Source organism: Ptychodera flava, chromosome 12 (genome assembly GCF_041260155.1).
Source record: "Ptychodera flava strain L36383 chromosome 12, AS_Pfla_20210202, whole genome shotgun sequence".
In the NCBI taxonomy this organism is placed as follows: Eukaryota; Metazoa; Hemichordata; class Enteropneusta; family Ptychoderidae; genus Ptychodera; species Ptychodera flava.
The window spans coordinates 31,703,204-31,724,567 of NC_091939.1; the positions used below are offsets into that span (position 1 = coordinate 31,703,204).

The 21,364-nt window shown below is 39.1% G+C and overlaps 1 protein-coding gene across 1 annotated transcript; it reads left to right on the forward strand.

The window, feature by feature from the left end:
- The first annotated feature begins 18,554 nt into the window (after nt 1-18,554).
- On the forward strand, nt 18,555-20,951 carry LOC139145632 (uncharacterized). Its single transcript, XM_070716906.1, has 3 exons — nt 18,555-19,883; nt 20,448-20,685; nt 20,783-20,951. The coding sequence occupies exons 1-3, from the start codon at nt 19,712-19,714 to the stop codon at nt 20,865-20,867; spliced, it is 495 nt and encodes a 164-aa protein (XP_070573007.1). The 5' UTR covers nt 18,555-19,711; the 3' UTR covers nt 20,868-20,951.
- Nucleotides 20,952-21,364: the final 413 nt, after the last annotated feature.

Consider the following 21,364-nt stretch of genomic DNA (forward strand, 5'->3'; position numbering starts at 1 on the left):
ATGTCGTTCACGAAAAGGGGTCATTGTCGACAAGTTTTACTTTTAATCTTTCCCTGCTTCAACTAACAAAATCAGCGCCGTCTTCTCTTGACAAACTATTTATTCATTTAAGATACATGTAGACCCTGCTGCTAGAACCTTTCATCTTTTAATGTACTTTCATATTATGTCATTAATATAGACGTAGAAGTAAAGAACAAATAAAAAAACAACAACTGGCATTGTAACCTTCAAGGAGAGGGAAGATGTTGAAAAGGAACTGGCAAAGTTGGAAGAATATTGTATTCGTCAGGTATGAATGCCTGCATTAGTGTAGTTCCTAGTGTACTCACTAGAATTTTAAAGAAAGTTTGTTGCCCGAAACATAAAGATAAATGTTTCAAGAGATATTACAAATGAATTACACCAAGTACAATGTATACCGTCAATGTACCATCACCAAAAAGGTATATAGTTGAGTAGCTTTCCACGATTACTTCAGAATGAACCCCTTTCGCGCATTTTTTCTAAAGAATTGATATTAGCGGATAAAAAGATAATGTATTTATCAAGATATGCCAAAGATTTGCGAAGAATATTTCGTGGATATGATGTTCCGAGTCTATCTTACAGATTATTGATAATATCGTTGATAGTGTGGAACAAAGTACCAAAAATCCTCCAGTCGACATTGCTGATGCCAAGATTGAAGGTGGTATGATGTCATACACTTTGACTTCGATTTAAAGAGATATTATGAGGAGATATCTAAATCAGAACAGTTTTCTAATGTTACCAGTTGTACCAAATTTTGAAAAACAGAAACACTCGAGCTCCAATCACTACTCTCCGACTAATGGTGAATAAAGGCACTGACAGTATTTCATCGTTTTGACAACCGAGTCTGTGTCCTGCTCCAAAAGTATCCCTACACTACTGATGACCGATATTCTCACGCTTAATGATGATATATATATATATATATATATATATATATATATATATATATATATATATATATATATATATATATATATATATATATATATATATATATATATCATTGTATGTAAAAATTAGGGTTGTTTAGTACAGAAAAATTTAAAGACGAACTTGCCCATAAATAATTTATGGCTTTAACTAGCAAAAGAAACGAAATCAACTAATACTTCTCTTGATAATTTATTAATTTGATTAATATATTCAGTATCTGATTCTAAATCCTTCCATGTTTTTTATTTCTATACTTTTATGTGTGATTCATACAGATATCCAAGTTAAGTCTGCAGTGACTGGTCTCGCACAATCAAAGGAAAGGGAAAAGGTTATGAAGGATCTGGAACAGATAAAGGAACTGAAGGTCTTCAGGTAGGATTGTCTTTCTTGCCTTTTTTGTATGGTTCCTCACACTGACTGCAATGCAGAAAGGTTCCATTCTAAATACTTACATATAAATGCAAATGATTTAGGGACCGTCGATAATAAAAGCTGAAGCACGACAAATGTAATTCTTTCGTGGGGGAGGGGTAAAAGCTCATTTTGTTTTGTGTGCGTCAAAATCGCATAAGGAATTTTGTCTTTTGTTTCCTAAACCATGACCACTTGCGCTTGTGGAAAAAGTGCGGCGCTGAATTTACTGCAGAATTGTGGAGTAAAAAAGAGTTCAAACATGAATTACAAAAGGATCACTGTTGCAATTTCATTTTTGAGTTGAAATTGATACACTTTTCTGTATAGAGCTGTGCAGTGACACGTGGTACGCTGTGCAGTCAGCCGACATTTTGAGCGTGTGTCACATGCATGTGTGACAGCGAAACCACGCTTCGTGGAATAGTGGAATAGCTTCAAAGAAAAAAATTGTACAACTGCGTGGACAAACTACCCTGTTTTGAACTCAAATTCCAAGTACTCGAAACATCCAGGTGACTATGAACGATTTGTTGATGCACACTGTACAACCATGCCATGGTCAAGGGAGAACAAAGGCAGTAGTTTTGATGGAAGCCCAGGATGCGTGGGAAATGACATACAAAAATGACCCGTCCTTACAAGAAAAATATCTGGATGATGTCACAAAGAAAAGAGAGGCAGAAGATCAGGCATCTGCGAAGAAATCGTATGGGTTTGTAAAATTGAAACAGCAAAAGTTGGAGACGACCTATGCTCCATCAGCTGATCATAGCGGTAGGTAACCAATGAACCACATCAGAGACAGCAAAACCTAGTACTAGGTCTCTCCCAGACTTCAGTCAAATAAAAACAAGCAAGCCACCGAACAAAGTGTCATTTTGCAAGAGTTTGAAAGCCGATTTGTTGACGAGTTTTTGTTTGACCTAAACATACGTTCAGAGCAGCTCCTGACTGAGGATGTTTTATCAGTCTCGTCATTTGTTCAGGCAATGGTACAGGCGGCAAAATCGTACCATATTCTCGTTTAACGCGAGTATGATGAAATGTCGGTTTTCCAGCGTAAACAGAGTCTGATTTCGAATGAGCGCACGGCACTCAACACCAAACTTGATAATTTGGCGAAATCACTTTCGCAAGTATCGCAACTTGAAGTCAAGAATGGTATTAAATATGGTATACTGCAATGTGCAGTGCAGTAATCTATAGTTTTGTACAAGGCGTGTACGGAAATAGCCGATGTGGAAACGACCATCGATAGCTTGTTGCGGCCGCGGCTTCAAATTCACGTGTCTCAAATGAAATCACTGTGTCGACAAAACGTGAATCGTGCTACGTTTTACATCAAAGGTTTAAATAGTCTTTCATACACATGGGACAAAGCGATTGACAATCTGTGTGATAGTATGTATCGTTCGGCAAATGCGTTTCAAGGAGACCTGACACCGATCGATCTGCTTGCATGTGCCGAAGCTATCAGTCATACCAACGTTTAGCTGTGGGTCCACAGCTGTGGTGTTTTCGGACGGGATTTCCACCTTTTAGGGCTGGTTTTTACTTTTCCGATTTTTAACCCCGCCACCACACCTGTGGTGGAAATCCCGTCCGAAAACACCACAGCTGTGGACCCACAGCTAACCAACGTTAATAGCCTAACAGGTATTTTCACGGACGTGCTAAATCACGACCCAAAGTCATATTCGGTCATATCTATCGCCAGCCAGTTGATTTGCCAGTGGCTACCTGTGATTATAGTTTCTCGTGGACACACCAAAGTCGTTGTCAATATACACGAAATGGTAGTCGAGCCGGAACTGTTCTATGAAGTATTAATAGATGTTGATGTGGAAAGTAAGGCTGAACATCGGATTGTGATGAAACCACGCATGCGCAAGTTGAATGCGAGAACGCAACACAGGCACAATTCACAGGCACGCGTATCACTAGTGGATATCAACTTTAAACTTTCTAAAACTTCACTCGTTTTCAGCTCAAGAAAGGCGACGTAATATCATATCTACGAGTTCTTGGGTTTCCCTTTCTCAGATAAATCATCTACTCGATGTAGGCCTAATACCTGGATTGAAGGAACAGGGATTAAGTAGGGACACTGTTCACCGTCTCATGGTTGAGTCCAGAAAGAACTAGCGATTTGCAGGCCGCTACAAGGGACTTATTCAAGCAAAAGTACCCGCTAAAGCTAACAACTGTGTAGTGAAAGAAAATGCAGATTTTCACTTCTCGTGTGTAACTGTAAACTATGCCATGGATTTGCACAAATGTACGAGAGTGTGATTGAGTTATCACGATGTCGTGTGACGACAAAAATAAAGGAAACGTCGGAACATTGGCTGTTTCTCGTTACCCTCAGCTTCGTTCTTTCTTCATGATGGACGATAGTCATAACTACCCGGACCACGATTTCCCGTACCAAGACAGCAAAATCATACCGTCTGGTTATTTGAGACTTTTGTCCCGCAAACCTGACGTAACCAAGCAACGCAAACTACTACGTTCTCGAAGTTTGAGTATTCCACGAAATGAAGGCAAGCGAAGTCGGCGCTGTCGGTCTATTTCACCAGTACGCCTCACCAGTAAATCCCAGTACAAATATAAACGTGATAAACTGGGTCGACTTCACTTCGTCTACCCGAGATATGGTGAATTGACGGTCGTTAACTGAGCAACGAAATTCTACGCTTCAACTGTAATCTAAATATGCCCATATACAGTCAAAGGGGCGTTCCTTGGCATTCAAAATGCCCATGTGAGGGCGCTGTCTTTAAAAAGCGGCCACCCGCTTAAAATCTGTGATTGGTTAGATTTTCTCTCTCCATGGTAACTGTGGCAAAATTGGAACAGGTGACAGTATACCTTTAAAGTCTATTGTGAACTTGATGTTCTTTGGTCGTGTGTGGCGCGATTTGGACCTTGATATTTTCATTCTGACGTCGTACGCCGCTGGCCACAGTGAAATTAAATACGGTGGAACATGCGTGGGCCCCACTTTTCAAGTTTTTGTCCGGTGTGACACTCCCTGTAACTCTATACAAATGAAGATAAGCCCCCATGTCAACAGAGTGAGCTGAACTCCGCGCAACTACGTGTTAAAGAACTTAGAAGCCGCCGTTTTTGACCAGTTGAATGCGTATTGGAACGGAAAGAAATGGGATAGATTCGACATTCACAGCTACGATATTGAGTGTACTGGTGTTGACTCCTCTTCGTACGAGCAAGTACAAATGCTAGCTAAACTTGGCATTAATGCTATGAAATCAGATCCCGTTCTCCATGCACTGCTAGATGAATATCTATTCATACTGAAGCACACAGTTCGCCGGCCATACCAATTACAATTTATGAAATGTGACGACGGACGATGCGATCACTGTAACGCACCCAGTTCACGCAGTCAACGCTGTAGCTAAACTTCGAAAGTTGGGAACACTTTTGCCACAGTGGAGCAAAGTTCACAGCGGACACTATTCGTCGTTGCTGGAGACCATCACTACTCATGGTCATGAAATGGCGACGGAAAGACCTTCAGATACACCGGGTATAGGGCCTACAGACTCTGTCCAAGCGTTGAACAACGGAGACTGTGCGAAGAGAAAACTGTATGCAGCCGTGGTATACGTATTCAATTCAAAGTCAGATCAGGAGAGGCACGAATTACTAATTCATCGAGCAGAAAGAAAAGCAGAAAGAAAGAAAGAATCAAGAAAAAGGGGAAAGACAACTGACTCAGATCCCACACAAGTATTTACTTGTGGTTTTCGGATGTCTGACAGAACGAAGTGCGACTTTGCAGCGAGAACGCAATACTACCTTGGCGTTCATCGAAAACAGAATGACCACAAAATACGGAGACAAAAAAGACAACGAAAGGACGTAAATGTGAAATAAAAACTTGAAACATGAACGTGAAACATTTCCCTACGTGCGAAATACATGAAACTGTTCAGTGTCTTAAAAAAATTAAACGCGTAAAGTGGAGGTTTATCAATTAATGTGCACTTCTGGTATTTTTTCGTTGGCGTGCCGATCGGAGAGGTGCGTGTGGGTTTGTCAGAAACGGCATCATAATACGAAATATATTTCGCATAAGAACTTTCGTTCTGAAGGGGGAGGGGGTTTCTAGTAAAACGAAGGAATTACGTTTCTTGTGCGTCATCTTTTATTACCGACGACCCTTAGAGGAATAAATTGCAAATAAATTAGGTCACCAAGTGTAATCGAAAGGATGTTTTGATGATTAAAACGGAATGAGGCCGTTATGCTTTTTTCCTCAAGTGATTATATTAACGAAGAAAATATAATGAAGAGATAAAAAGATTTCCAAAGATAATACAGAATATCTCATTAAAATTAAAGAGTTTTTCTTGTTATTTTAATCTACTCAAACCAGATTACCAATTCCAGCCTCCAAAGTGTAGAAGAAATTGCCGTGACGTCACAGAATGCAGAAAAAGAATCTGTCAGCGACGGCAGCAGGAAGGCAGACGGTGTTGAAGCTGGTATGATATATCGTTGAGCTTGACATCGATTATACTGAGAGCTATACAAGTCATCCGAAGTTCATTTAATGACAACAGCTCCGAAGGACACGCTGACTGCGCTGCTGATAAAGGCGACACCAGCTTGAAGAAGGCTGCTAGCGATCCTAATAGAGGTAACATCTTTCCAGTTTTATTGTTTTATATTTCATTTATATCAGGCAGACACCGTGTAACAATGATTTCAATTTTATGAAGTTGATCAGTGCTTGAAAACACTTGCATATAGTCACAGATGATGGAATATTCACCGAAGTCTCAATTGTACAATGGCACGTAAATATTTCCTTAGAAGAATTATTTAAGTAACAGTGAGTTCCTGTAGGTGTCTGGTATACAAACCATCGTCTTTGATAAGTCTAAGTCAAGCCATTTCGAAACTTAGAGATGTTAAATTAACCGAATGGCTTCCTCACTTTACAGATAATAATCATACTGTAAAGCCTCAAGCAAAATTTCAGTGCAAAGAACGCCAAAACGTGGAGAAAGATCTAAAGAAACTTCGAGACACATCTGCCAGAAAGGTATGACCCGTTTGTTGTTGTGGTTTCCCTGGTTCTAATATCTTTGTAGCTTTGGGCTGTGGGTCATCATCACTGCGTGTGACTAGTGAGAAACACATGAAAGCCTTCATCGTATTCTGAACGGCTTTCGGTCAACAACACATTGAGAGGGGTTGAATAGAAATGAAATGGACTAATAATTGTTCTTTATTGACAAAATTATAATGACAAATTTATTTTATGTACAAAAAATTTTGCAAAGTGAGATATTGTACCTTTAATTCCTAATCAAACACCGATGATATTATTGGCCTTTCATACCACAGAAGGGGGCTGAATAATATTTCAAAGTCAATATGATTTGGTAAAAATTTCTTTCAATGTCATTCATCATCTTTTGCTTCGTATATACACTTCAGAGAGATAAACTGATGGAGCATAGAAAGAGGAGAGAAAGTACCGTGCCGGTGGAGAGTGTGGTCTCTAAAAGCCAAAAGAAGGAGGGCCCTGAAAATCCCGTAAAGTTGGACTTATGTCTGGAGACCAAAGCAGTGTTGCGGTAGGTTGATTCACAGTTGCTATAGTAGCACGCAGCTTCAAATATTGAAGAATGTTTCAATTCGATAAATGAACTGCTCTGAAAATTTAGAAACACATATCACCAGTACCGTAAGTTTCATGTGTATAAGATCTGACTTTAATAGGAAGGATATAAAACGGCCTTAAAAATAATCTTGTAAACTTTATCCTTCAAAGCGAGATCAATATTTTCTGATGGTCAAATCAGCCTCTAGGTTCGTTGAACTTTGCGATTAATAGTGTGTGTCCTAGCTTCCGGCAGAAATATGAATGCTATGGACTATCAGGAGCTGAATAGCAGACAATCAGCTTAACGCACTGTCCTTCAGCTATTGGTGTCTGCGCACTCAGACGAACACAATCGCTCGCCCAGGCAACAAAACTACAAAACACAAGAACAAAAAGAATTTCGAGTGGATGAACTCTAAAAAATAATGACTTGAAATTGTTTTTTATGAAATTTCAACGCTTTACATACATTTCGATGGCAGAAGCCATGTTTTTTGCTTACAATGATCAGCACATCGGAAATCGACGCAAAAAAGTTCCGTTAGACGCGACATTTTTTATTTCATTTTTATTCTCGTCAACAGCGCCAGCTAGCAGCCACTTTCAAACAAGTAAAAAATGAAATATAAAATACACATCTATTAAAAGTCAAAATTAAAAATGAAGAAACTACATACGAGGAACATACGACAGCAAGATTAAAAATTACACTGACAAGACCGCAAAAATGTTTGTTTTGTAAAGTTGCATTGAATTTGCAAAGATGTCAATAATACTATGTCACACATAAACACCGGCTGTCGTGACGTGAACGACCACAGTATAAATCTCGCATTATATAGCGAGAGGACAAAGTTCGCATTTTAATGTAATAATTATGTATTAGGCCTACTACCTAATATTTCAGAGTTCAGTGTCACTTCGAGTTGAAGATATGTGGTGACACTGCTTTTACTTCAAGACTATTTTGGAGCTGTAAAAATATGAGGGAATAATATAATTATCACATGCACACGGCAAGAAGTCAAAATAAAAGAAATTTCCTTAAACGATTTCGCATTTAAACATTTGAAGTACTTTCAGAATAATGTCAATACACCAATAGGCAAGCCGTCTATCAACTTTGCAGTCAAGGGTTTTTCTTCGGGTAGAGTCCCTTCGTTTGTTCAAGGGAGACTTAGCTCAGAGCCGCAGATTTCAGCCGACAATACTAACGCACAGTGCCGTCATGAATGACTAACACTTGAAATATACTTTGTTTTACAACAGCCAACTCCTTCAACAAGTGGCAGTGACGTTCATGAGGACGGCGAAGTAGATATTTAAGCTGTAAGGATGGCAGTACGTAATGAACGGTTTGTGTCTCTCATAAACCTTATCTATATATATATATATATATATATATAACACAATAGAACACTGCATACTATCCATCAATCTGCGAATTAACATATGCGCTGATAAAAGCAACACCATGCAGCTGTCTGATGATCGTGTAACAGCGTGAAACTCAGTCACAACTGAGAGTTCATCATTAATACTTGACTACAACTGAACACTATACATTTAATATACGTATAGTTCATTTATATATACATGTTTTTGTCATTATATATATATATATATATATATATATATATATATATATATATATATATATAGCGAGAGAGAGAGAGAATTTAGTAATTTGATTAATATATGCAGTACAGATCCATATTTTTTATTTATATACTTTTATGTGTGATAAATACAGACAGTCCAAGTTAAGTCTGCAGCGACTGGTCTTGCACTGCCAAAGGAAAGGGAAAAGGTTATGAAGGATCTTGAAGAGCTTAAAGAATCTGAAAGTCTTCAGGTAGGATTGTCTTTCTGGCGTTTTTTTTGTAGCGTTCCTCACACTGACTGTAATGCAGAAAGATTCCATACTAATTAAAGAATATTATACGATTTTCATCTGCTTTCACTGTTGAAATTTCTCAACATTTTATCATTATCAAGCTCATAACGTAAAAAGCAATAGGGTTAACACATTGTTGTCGGTGCAAGGTTTAGAGAGAGTGAAATGATCAACGTTTTAGATAAACAATGAAAAACACTTAAAAAGTAAATCAACCTACAATATTTAGATTATAATTGACCTCCCCTTTTTTCTACAGGTAACTATAAAACAGAAAATAAATATAATGATTGACATGTGCAAAGGACTTGCTTATCTCCACGATATTGGAATCGTTCACAACGACGTCAAACCAGCCAATGTTCCGGTATGTACATAACTTCTCTGAAACAAAAATAGTATTTAAATGGAGTTTTGCTGTTATGCAACTGAAAATTTGATGATTATTATGCCGTTAAAAGAATCAAAGTATGTTACAAGTTGAACAAAATCTTGCGTTTACACATAGACCATGCGCTTCTATTACATTACTTTCGGAGACTATTTATCTCACCAGCACACACAAAAGACAAAGTCTCGCAATCACTGTGACATCGATAATTTGCTTTCAGCACAAGTTTAACACGATCTGTATGGTATACGAAATACTTTCCAATACTTTTTGTGGTTTTGATATTTTTGCAGATCAGTTTGCCGCCAACTACTGTGAAACTCAGCGATTTTAGTGTTAGCACAACTCAACGAGCTCCGAAATATCCTGGGGGAGGTACCGTTTTATACATGGCCCCGGAAGTGCTCTGCATGCAACAAGCCGCCACCATCTGTAGCCAAAGACATGTGGGCCGCGGGCTGCAGTTTTGCAGAGGTTTTCATGGGCCCAGCCACATTATATGGCAATATGACTGCATTTGTCAACTTTATCAGGAACAGAGTGAAGAACGGACAATGTATCATACCACAGAACATGTGTTTCATCAAAGATGCCAAACTGAAGGAGATTTGTCTGTCTTTGTGTGACATTGACCCGTTAAAATAATCAAAGTACGGTCCAAGTTGAACAAAATCTGGCATTTACACATTGATACATAGATAGATACATATAATGATATATACATACTCTTAGGGCAACCGCGACAGCTGTAAAGGAACAGGTGACAGCAGTATCAGACAGCCTGTAATGTACATAACAGTATTATTATAATATATATCACTAAAGGTGTTGATGTTTTCTTTGGCAATATCTGCAGGAGAATTTCGACAAACATTCGCTCACGCCATTGATGTTTGAACAGGCAGTTGAAGCACAAATTTCTCACGCTTTACAATTTCCATTCGTTTCTTGGGATCGACAACAACAGTACATTCTCCAGACTGTATACCTTTGCAATATGCACACGGTCTGGGTTTGAACGGACGTGTAGATTTGGAGTTCGAACGGACGTGTAGATTTGGAGTTCCCGTGAAAGGTAGCGGTGAGCGCCGGTCAAGATATACTTTCACCCGCGTACCGTAGTGTCGGTATCGACGGTTAAAACAGCTTAGATTGCGTTTATTTCTTTGAGCAGAGCTTCAGGTAAAGTCCATGGTACGTCTCTGCGGTCTCTGGCAATTTGTTTTCTTGTATTAACGGATAATAAATTTATCCATGATTATCGACACGAGTAATTCGCCATATGAGTTATTTATAAAGTACCCGGATATAGCTTTCCAGCGTGTCGTAAAATCGACGCAGACTGGATAAATCTCCTTTCGGCTTTTGAATCTGCCACAAAACCCGCATGTAAGCATCTATGATCCTATGTTCTTGTCTTTATCTATCTCGTAATAGTTGTAGGGCGTGAGAATAATTAGCACCAGTCAGGGACTAATTAGCACTAGCTGCAATAATTGTAGCCCTTGGTTGGTGGGGATTGGGCTTCTGTCGTGCGGCTCGCGCCTTGCCCCTGGGGCAAGGCGCGAGCCGCACGACAGAAGCCCAATCCCCACCAACCAAGGGCTACAATTATTGCAGCTAAATTAGCACCAGTCAGAGAAAGTCCTTCGATCGTATGGGCGGTTTCATCGGTGAAACTTTTGAATGTCTTGTTGTAAGCACATGTCATGAACAGCGGAACGGAAAGCATCGTAAAAGCTTACCCACGCGAGAATGTCTCCGGAAAATGTAGGAAGTTGTAGCTTGGGCAGTGCCATCGTCTTTGGATCTGAACTTGTTGTAGAAGTAGACGTGGAGGATCCCGTGGAAGCTTGAGAAACGGTGTCGGCACTCGCGATCGGTAGCGTAGAAAGTATTGGTGTAGTTCGATGTATCGGCAAACATAGCTGTTCGGCATAGGCTTGCTGAACGTAAGTGTCCGACTCATGGCATCACAGCATCGAGAACAGCTTCGCCGGTATTCTCAACGATCTTGGCATCAATCTCAAGCAGAGTAGCATATTTCACATTTAGTATAGTCCCGTGTATTTAGCAAATCGTCGAAACGTGTCTTTTTGTCTTCTTCGGATTCGTAGGCGGCAATCTGGTTTTCTGACTTATTCAGTATATTCAGAAGACGTGTCATCTGAGCGGGTGTCTACGTCTCGTTGCCTTTAGCTTGGCAAGGTCTGCCATCCTGGTCTCGGCACCAAAAACAATGTGGGGAGTGTTCGGGCAGGTTCTTTGATAGCAGTCACGAATCTCGGACACCAGCAGTAGAAGTAAAGCATATAAAACCCTTGAGCTTTTACTGCGTAGAAAAACGACAAACAGAACATGGTATCCTGAAATCCCCCAGTTGAGACCGAATTCTCTGAAACTACAGTGCGCGTCGCGCGGGAAAATTGTAGCCAAAACAACATGAGAAAATTGCTACAAAGATTTGCTTTACTCTGATTGGTCCTAAAGTGATACGTGATGTAACCTGATTGGTCCATTTAACTCTACAGTGATTGGTCCGCTCCAGGATCCGCAGTTTGCATCAAGCTCGACACGTATTTCCAATCACGTTGTCGTTGTATAGAGAACATAAAGAGTCACTCGGTCACGATAGGTGTTTTCCCTTAATGACCGATTCTGAATTAATCATTCGCAACTTCAAACACCCAAGTAATAGGCTATCAGTCTGCACGATAACCCGGCGTTTGAGGTGTGGCCGGTACCAGCGATTTGATTGGGTATTGTAGGGTGATTGGCATGTAAGACATTATGTTAGAAACCATTTTCTTTAATGGGTGGGTTCAATCGCTAAGGTATAAATAACAATTAATATTTGTTATCATATGAAGATATTTTACAATAATTTGATATCGTTTGTAATTTATTCACTTAAAATAATTATTTTGTTGATGATTTGAAGACGTTGACAACCTCAGTATGCACGTGTTCTATGACAGTTCAATTGCCCACCCTCCGCATAAATGGTTGACACTTCGACGAGAGTTGACCGCTGTCGATGCTACAACATCAAAACATTAGAACAAGAAACTCACATGGTTCTTAAAGTTACGGATCAAATTTAAAGCTAATGATGTTTCTAGAGTAGAAATAAAGATAGGTACAAACCGTACAAAAATGGCTTTGTTGGAACGAACCTACATTGAAAGGTCTAATAAATGTAGCGATCACATGAACATCCCGACCGGTCCAACTACGCGTCGACTGCCGTCCTGACAAGATTCGATGTCTAAAACACCAAAGAGCTGCTGTTTAGCCCCTGCTGATGTGTACCAGCCCCCAAAGAGTAGTACCACATTTATAGAAAGCTACAAAATATGCGTCTGTTTTTACTCACAATTACTGAATCCTGTCTCAAAACTGTCATCCATATAATTTCCTGACGGGCAGTGTCACTGAGTGTGTGAATACCGGATACGATCATCGTTGCATGGACATACCACAGATGATCGTTGACACTCGCTGGGAAAACGACGGCTGGGACTATTATTTTGTTTGCTTTTACAGAGTGCAATGGGCTCAGGTACAGAGATATCGACTGATTACAGATATTGGAAGGTAAATTGCCTGTAGGGCAGTGACGGGCAGCAGTATGACCCTTTGATCGAACACTTGCAACACTGCCCGCGGATCGAAGACCAGTTGTGAGATCGACAGAAATTTTAGTTGTTGGGATTTTTTTCAACAAATACGGGCTACCACAAGTTTACCTCTGAATGCTGTTGTAATTATCAACCTCTACTACATTACATAGCCCTGCGTACGATGCTGTGTGTTCCGCTACAGCTAATAGCCCCGCTATTTAGCTGTAGCGGAACACACAGCATCGTACGCAGGGCTACTACATTACATTGATACAGAAAATGTGCTCATACGCCGACGAGTTATTCCGTATTGTGCAAGATTTGTGCATTTCGAGTGGCTCGCCGATGAAGCTATGAATGAGCACCCACGAGTGAGTGAGTAATATACGATAGCTCATTATGCATGACCTCATTATGTCTAGCCTCTAAACCAATAGGCGCAGCTTTGAGATGTCATGTGATACTATTCATGACATTTGTTTACAACATATGCGATTTTCCCGCCACGTCGTTAGCCTGCGTTTTCTTGATTATCTACGCCTATTTTACCTTATTAAGGCATAGCTGATGAGTCATACTTTGAGGGCAATAATAATCAGCTAAGCTGCATTCAAGAAAGTGGTAAGGGATTGGCTAGTACCGCGCTTTGCGCCCTTACGACTGGGATTTGACATGTGTCAATCAATGGTTTTCACTGCAAGTTACTCGAAATCGTGTCAATCAGAGCAATTACCGACGAGGGGGCAAGCCCCCGATGAGTAATATGAAGCTGTATGTTGCCAGGAGTAAACCATTGCCGATTGGAGAGGTTTGCATTAGCCTGATGGTACCTGAGGTGGAACATAATCGGCTTGAAAATTTTAGGGTTTTTCATTGTTTCGCTCAAAAGTTAACTGTGCTGAGAACACATTTTAATGAACCACAGAAACGATGAATCATTTTTAAACAATTAGTAATACCTAAAGGCCTTATTTTTCATACTAAATTGTCTACATGATTTTTAGACCAAAAATTACAAAGTTTCAAAGAGAGGTCCTGTCAACCCCATAGAAAATGTACCCTCCATTTGTTCGTGCAGTGAGGTCACCAGCCGAGCGGGCGGGACTTTAGCACCCGTTTACCGTATTGTGGAAGCTACGCCAAAAGTGACACTTGCAGCCTTTTTCAAGCAGCGTCGTGCTCAACGGCAGGATTATGCCACAAAATTGACAAAATTTTTATATTTTGCCCTATATTCACACACGTGAATTCGCTCCATTTCTGCCAACGATCGCGTGTCTAGTGACCCAGATGACTTTATTTTACGTTTACATTGACAATGGGGTACGTTTAATCGGCATAGTTTGGCGATTGTCTCTTTAGACCAAAAATTACAAGTTTTGAAAGTTGAGTTCGTTCAAAATCGAGTAATTTTAGCTACCCAATTGAAAATTGATAAAATTATATTTTAAAATATGTATATTGCCAAAACATTTGTCGACAATATTCTTCAGACCTATAGCCGACACTTACCATCTCAAAAACAGTGAAAATATACCTTAGTTTATGAGAAAACCGCGTCTTTATTTTGGCGATATTGCTTGCTTTTGTTTACTTTCAATGACGCCACTGAAAGACGCCATTCTTGCCTATATTACCCGTCATGCAATGGTACCGGAAAAGCCCGGTCATCGTGCAGACTGTATCGCGAGATCAAAGTGTAAATGACCATAAAATGTGAGATGTGAATAATCATCCATGAATCTCAAACGCAGGCCACTGATCCAAAAGTTCCCCATACAAAGACAATTTGCTACTCTTTCCGAATGGTGATAACTCAGCAATCACTAATAATCACTAATATCATCGTAGCAGAATTATGCGCCGTAAATACCTTGAGAAACACTAGTGACAAATCGATAGAACATCTAGCCAATTAGGGATGGACCATTAGACCTTGGGAGGGGGGTGGTCACAATGAAATTGTGAAATTTTTTTTGTGAAATTTCTAAATTTTTTTTTTTCCAATTGAGATTAGCTGTGCAAATTTTTTTTTTCAGAGTAAATTTTCAGATTTATAATTTTTTTTTAGTTCGTCGCTGTCTGAAGATAAAGAGGGCAAAGATGTGGTGCGAAGCACCACAAGCAGCCGCGCAAGTGGTTGGAGCTTTTGAAAAATAGAGATTAAAATGGAGTTATTTGGTGGCACTTGGGGAGTATTTTTGCTGGGGGAGGTCAGGAGGGGGTTTCCCCCCCTCCTGCCGTTGGAGCTTTTGAAAAACAGAGATTAAAATGGTGTTATTTGGTGGCACTTGGAGAGTATATTTGCGGGGGGAGGTCAGGAGGGGGGTATAGATGGCATTCTACGTAGTGTACTGTTGAATGTTAAAAAATGTGTTGCTGTTGTTTTTTGAGGCTGTTTTTTGATAAAAAAGAATTGAAAATGCCTTTTTAAAAGCAAAATAATACATAATGACTTGATATGTTGTTTTTATCATTATTGACGTGTTTCTACTTGTTCACCCATTCTTGCTTTACTTGATCTTAAAAGGCAAATACAACTTTCTGTCTTGACAACCATGCCATAGTTTCAATGTTTTACCTAGTGTACCTGCTTGGTTTGTACGCAGGAAACAGGTAGAAAACAGGCTCTATAATTTTATTTTTTTTCAAGTGAACAGAATACAAAAGTCCTGAAAAGATAAGACAATCACAACTTCCAGTATAAGGGATACAGTCACTCTAAATGTATAAATTAAAATTAAAAATGTGCCTTGAGGATGTACTAAAAATACAGAAAGTTGCTTCCTGTCGGTAAAATCTAAAAAACATTCAAGATTTTAAAGACTTTTGCAGATTTTTTTTTACGCATTTGTCTTCTTATTTATTTTTTTTTATTTTGCAAACTAGTTTGAAGATTTTTTTTTCCTAATTTTCTGCTCTGAAAATTTTTTTTTTTCTGTTTTTGACCACCCCCTCCCAAGATCTAATGGTCCGTCCCTTAGGCCTATAGCATCACTTAGAAGGTATTTCCTGTGGTGAGATGAAGGAGCTGCATAAATTTAAAATAGTCTTCAAAGGCTGGTAGCTGGAAGTTTAAATGATTTTCCCCCTGATTTGTTTCTATTCATGTCTACTACAGTTTCTGGTTCTATTCTCAAAGGCATGTTGACATAAAGTATTCAGGTGGCCAACCAAGTCAGCACATATGTAAACTACATCATTATTCTTGACAAGTGAATTCCGGTCCGGACAAGAATTCAAATGTAAACAATGACAGAGCAGTTTACATGTGTAGACTCTGTGTTGGCAAACTAAATAGTGGGTGATTCTCTTCGGAGCAGAACAAGAACTTATGATTAACATGCAAAACAAGAGTGGTTAAAAATCATTAAATTTTGCAGGTATTAGTAGGCGGCAACTTCGACAATACCATCCTGGGCAAGGCATTATATATCAATTTATGCGAACTATTCGTGCTCATGGAATAGGTTTGATCGGCTCAGTGACCAGTTAGCGTTGCAGTAAGTCGAATGAACATTATAACGACTGACACGAGAGGGCGACCTTTAAAAGCACATGGGCAGGCAGGCAGCCAGACTATTTCTAGAAATTGTGAGCAAATGCTTGCTCAGTGTGTCTATCTGTAGATATACCATTTGGAAGAATTTAATGCGAACTAAAAATTCTGGGGGAAAAGTTAAAGCTGTTCGAAACTGCCCTCCAACCACGAATTTTCTCCGCCCACCGATATAAAAGTGAAGCCCTCTGCTACGGCCACCGATGGAATAAAATAAAAGCACTTCCGCCACCGAACCAATCTGTGTCTTACCAACACCGTATTACACGAACAGCTTCATTGCCTGGCCCTAAAACTATAACCATCATATATCACATCGGATGATTTTTTCGAACATAAAAAGGGTGAAAAAGAAATTTATCGTTTATATTGTTTAAGCAATAAAGCACACCCAGCGACGGTATACCACGAGATTTTTTTTGACCAGTTCACGACATATATACACGAGCGATAGCGAGTGCATATATGAAGTGAAATGGTCAAAATCGAGTGGTATACCGTTGCTGGGTGTGATTTATTGCCATTATATCATAACAGTATATTGAAATTCTGGCGTTGAACGTCATATAAAAGGAATTTTTCTCAAGCTAAGAGCAAGCGCGCATGCCTGCCGTGGTATATCGCCAATATACCACGGTTCTTTTCGCGTCTCGACCAATCAAATCGCTGTATTTGCACCATCAATATACTGGTATGATATAATATTCCTTAAATTTGCTCATTATATTAATAATGCATTTATCATGTTACAAAGCCATCCCACACTGAAGCTAGAATTTTATTTGTGCCGATGAATGCGTTTCGTCCTTACCTGTGAACGCATTTGACGATGGTTTTGTATGTTACGGACATGCGGGAGTATTGAGGTCAAATGCTTGCTGAGATAAAGCGGTAAAGCTTTTGTAAAGTGTGATGATCATAGAAAACCCATTATTTATTATAGTTGCTGATGCGACATGGATAACCCGAATAACCTAAAGCAAAAGACGATACTCAAGAGGTAGGCACACACATATATAGGACGATAGCACGTGCAAACTAAAATATGCGATAAGCTTATATATCAAGAATTCGCACAACACTTCGTTAGTCACATAACTTTTGCTCCGAACCATCCAATACAGTATCATCATAGCCTAGCTGTGGCTAGTTAGGAGAGCCGTTTTTGTTTGGCTGAGCAATATTAATCTGAAAACTTCGCTCGACTGAACACATAGGGCATATAAGCAGCGATTCAGCCGAGACAAAGAGGGGCCATGAGGGAGTACAAAGTTAATATACATGTATGTGATAATTGAAAACATCTTATTGTAATCAAAATTATGATTAAGCATGCAATAAATCAATTCAAAATGATAGATGATGAAGGGACATTAAAAATTATTTAATATTATTTGAAATATGATGTCAAAGTAAATTTCTAGGATGCGTCATGAGTTCGATGGACTGTTTAGCCAGATTACAGATGAACCTGAAATGCATGACTAACTGATGTGGTATTTGTGGTAATGTCTGATTTACGCATGTTCCAATCACTCGTGACACACAGGTTCAACCTTTGACTGGAATACCGCTACAACAAAAAACATAAAATCCTGAACAAAAATAACATGAAGAAATAAGTATGTGTTAAGCGATACATGACGAGCATAATTTAAAACCAGTCGTGTCGGTATATGTATAGGCAATTTTCTTTCGAGGCGAAGGTTTAGGGACGCCGTCAAAAGATCGATGTTGAAAAAAAACTTAATTGCTTAAGTTTGGGGGTGGGGGGTTTTGACCAAATTAATTTCTGTGCCGTCAAAAACGATTTAACGTTTTTTGGCAAATTTTACGATTTCAAGGCTGCTTTCGATCCAGCCACCCGGTCGAAGTTCAGCATACGAGATTTGAGATGTGCGCTACAAAATGGGGGTCTTGGACGCGGTGGTTTGCGGTGTGTACGTGCACGTGCGCACACATTACTTAGCCTTGAGAAACGCCGAGCGGCTGCGCGTTTGGACAGTGAGGCACATTGGTGAGTTCGAATTTTCTCGTATATGTTCTCCTCACACAATGTATAAATGCCCTACGAACGATTTCAGAAACTAACGAACAAGATTTGGGAGTTAAATATCAAAAAACAACAGGGAAAATCCCGTGTTGATGTACAGGAGAGCGCAACGACATTGTGGCATGCCAAATTCAAAAATGACCGACGATCTTTGGTTGAGTTTTTGTCCCAGGAGGTCGAACCGAAACAGTCTACCGTATTTTGAAATATTTTTCGGTTAAGCAGAACTCACCCGATGAACGTGTTGCTGGTAATCGTGAGTCAGATGAGCGTAGTCAAGAAAGATCTCCCATTTCAAATGCGGACGGTACACCCCTAAAAGCCCCGAATACCAGTGGCGTTCGTTTTGATCAATCACGACAGGATGCATTTACTAGTGAGAGCCGACTGCGATTGATTCAAAGTTTCCTGTCAGATTTAGAACTCGGTCCATCGGAAATTTTAACCCCCGATGTTGTCGGTGCCCAATCGTTCATGTCCCCATTGTGGGACATAGCAGCGACGTATTTTCTATACGTGGAGACCACATGGCGGACTACATACAACTTTACCCTAAAAGACAGGGTTCAACAACAGTATCAACAAATGAAACCGCCATCTACACAGCAGTATCTGATCTAAAAACAATTTGCAAACGTTTCTAAGCTTAGTTTAAATACTATTTCTAAAGGTATGCTTCAGACAGCTGTAGAAAAGGCTGCACTTTTGAAACAGATGGTTTTGTGTTTCCAACAGTTGAGAACTGTCATAGACGACCAGTTATGCAGAATGGTCCCCTCTTTCTAAAATGTTGGTGTCTGTAACTCTCCCTAATACTTTACCTGGAGAAAGTAAACCTCCATGTCAGCAGAGTCATTTATCTGTGGCAGAAAAAACTGGAAAAAAATGCAGATGTGTTTGATAATGCCATTTCAATGTGAATAAGTTTTGGAGAAAAGATCACGATGGTTTTCCTATTATACCAGTTTCTGTGCCTTGAAGGAAAACAAACACACCATACAGTGATCATGAAAATTTGGAAAAGGTATTAAAAAAGGGAATCCGTGAAATCAGAGCAACACCAGCTCTGGAAAGGCTTTGAAAAGAGTATATATTTCTCCAAAGACATTGTGTGAGGAGAACATATATGTTGAATTCACCAAATGTACTTCTCCAATGTGCACTCACTGTTCAATAAACCCTATCAAGGCTACAACTCTAATGAGTTGCATTAAGAGTATGGGGAACAAGCTACCAACCCCAACTCTCAGTGCCGTCCATAGTGGTCACTACATGACATTTTTTGAAGTGACCAATCATATCAAGCACCTAAAACAGCAGGCACAAGGTAAGTTGTACTTTTTCAGTTGTATGGCGTAGTGTAGGTTTACATTTCAGATTTGAATTAATGTTCATTTGTGTGCTTGATTTCCCACGCTACTGAAATTTGTAACAAAAGTATATTATAAAATTGCCTGTAAAAGTAAGCAACACAAAAGGTTTCATGAAAGTTTAAATTAGCTTCAAGTTCATACTTGCTCTTGTTAAAAATTTTCTTGTTCATTGGTAAGGGAAAATGCATGTATTCTACATGTATTTACCATGGGATATACATTGTACATGTACCCTACTAATTTTCAAAATGTGCTGAAAAACACTAAACCTACTCAGATGTTATACCAGTGTCACAGTATATTTAATTTTGTTATGCAACCCTCAAAATTTTTGTACAGGTTTTAGAAATATGGTGCTTTATGAAATGCATGAATAGCCATGAAAATATGAATTGTATTTCTTAATAGTGCAATTAAAATTCATACAATTCATATTTCCATGGCTATTGATATATTTCAGGAAGCACCATATTTCTGAAACATTTAGTATATAATTGTTATTTGTTTGAATTGTGCAGGTCCTGATGTTGGTTGTCCATCTCTGTCTGAAGTGAAGCTGTGTCCACGGGGCTGTATGTATGTAATATCATCCAAAACTGATGGGGAAAGACATGAACTCCTGGTTCATTACAATGAGAGGCAGAATGAGCTTCAAACCAAGAGAAGAGAGAGAAAGAGAAATGCAAATGAAACCAGAAGTGATCATGACTGGGTGTGCAAATTTAGACTGGTGGATGGAGTGCAGTGTCAGTTCAGGTATGAAAAACTTGTCATCTTTGTTTTTTTAAAAAAGAACTGTTTATTGCAGATGTTTACATGATACTAATTCAAATATATATATTTTTTCTTTCAGCTGTCAAACCTACTATGGTTTAAGAAACCACAAACAGGAAACACAACACTTTGAGAGACAATCCACCTGCCACTCTAAATTATGAGCGAAGAAATACAAGAAAAGAAGTACTGTAATGATCCAGTGAAACCAGAAGTGAGAGAGAGCATGTTAAATTTCAAGCTTCTAGCAGGCACAAGGTAAGTTATACTTTGTCAGTTCTCTGGCATAGTATTACACGACATATTTGAATGTTAATCTGTGTTCTGGATTTCCTCAGGATTCTGAAATTTGTAACATAGGGTAGTACATTGTAGTATATTTTAAAATTGCCAGTAAAAGTAACTTGAATGAAAAGTTCCATGGAAATTTAGCTTCAACATAAATAGTAGTTTTAGATACTTGCTCAATGACTTTTAAAAAACTCACTTGTACATTGGTGAGGGAAATGCCTGTATTCTATTTCCCACATGTCCATGCGGGGACATACATTGTACCCTACAAGTATTCAAACTGTGCTGGCGAACACTAAACATACTTAATGATATATCAGTGTCATAGTATATCTAATTTTACTATGTAACCTTCAAAATTTTGATAAAT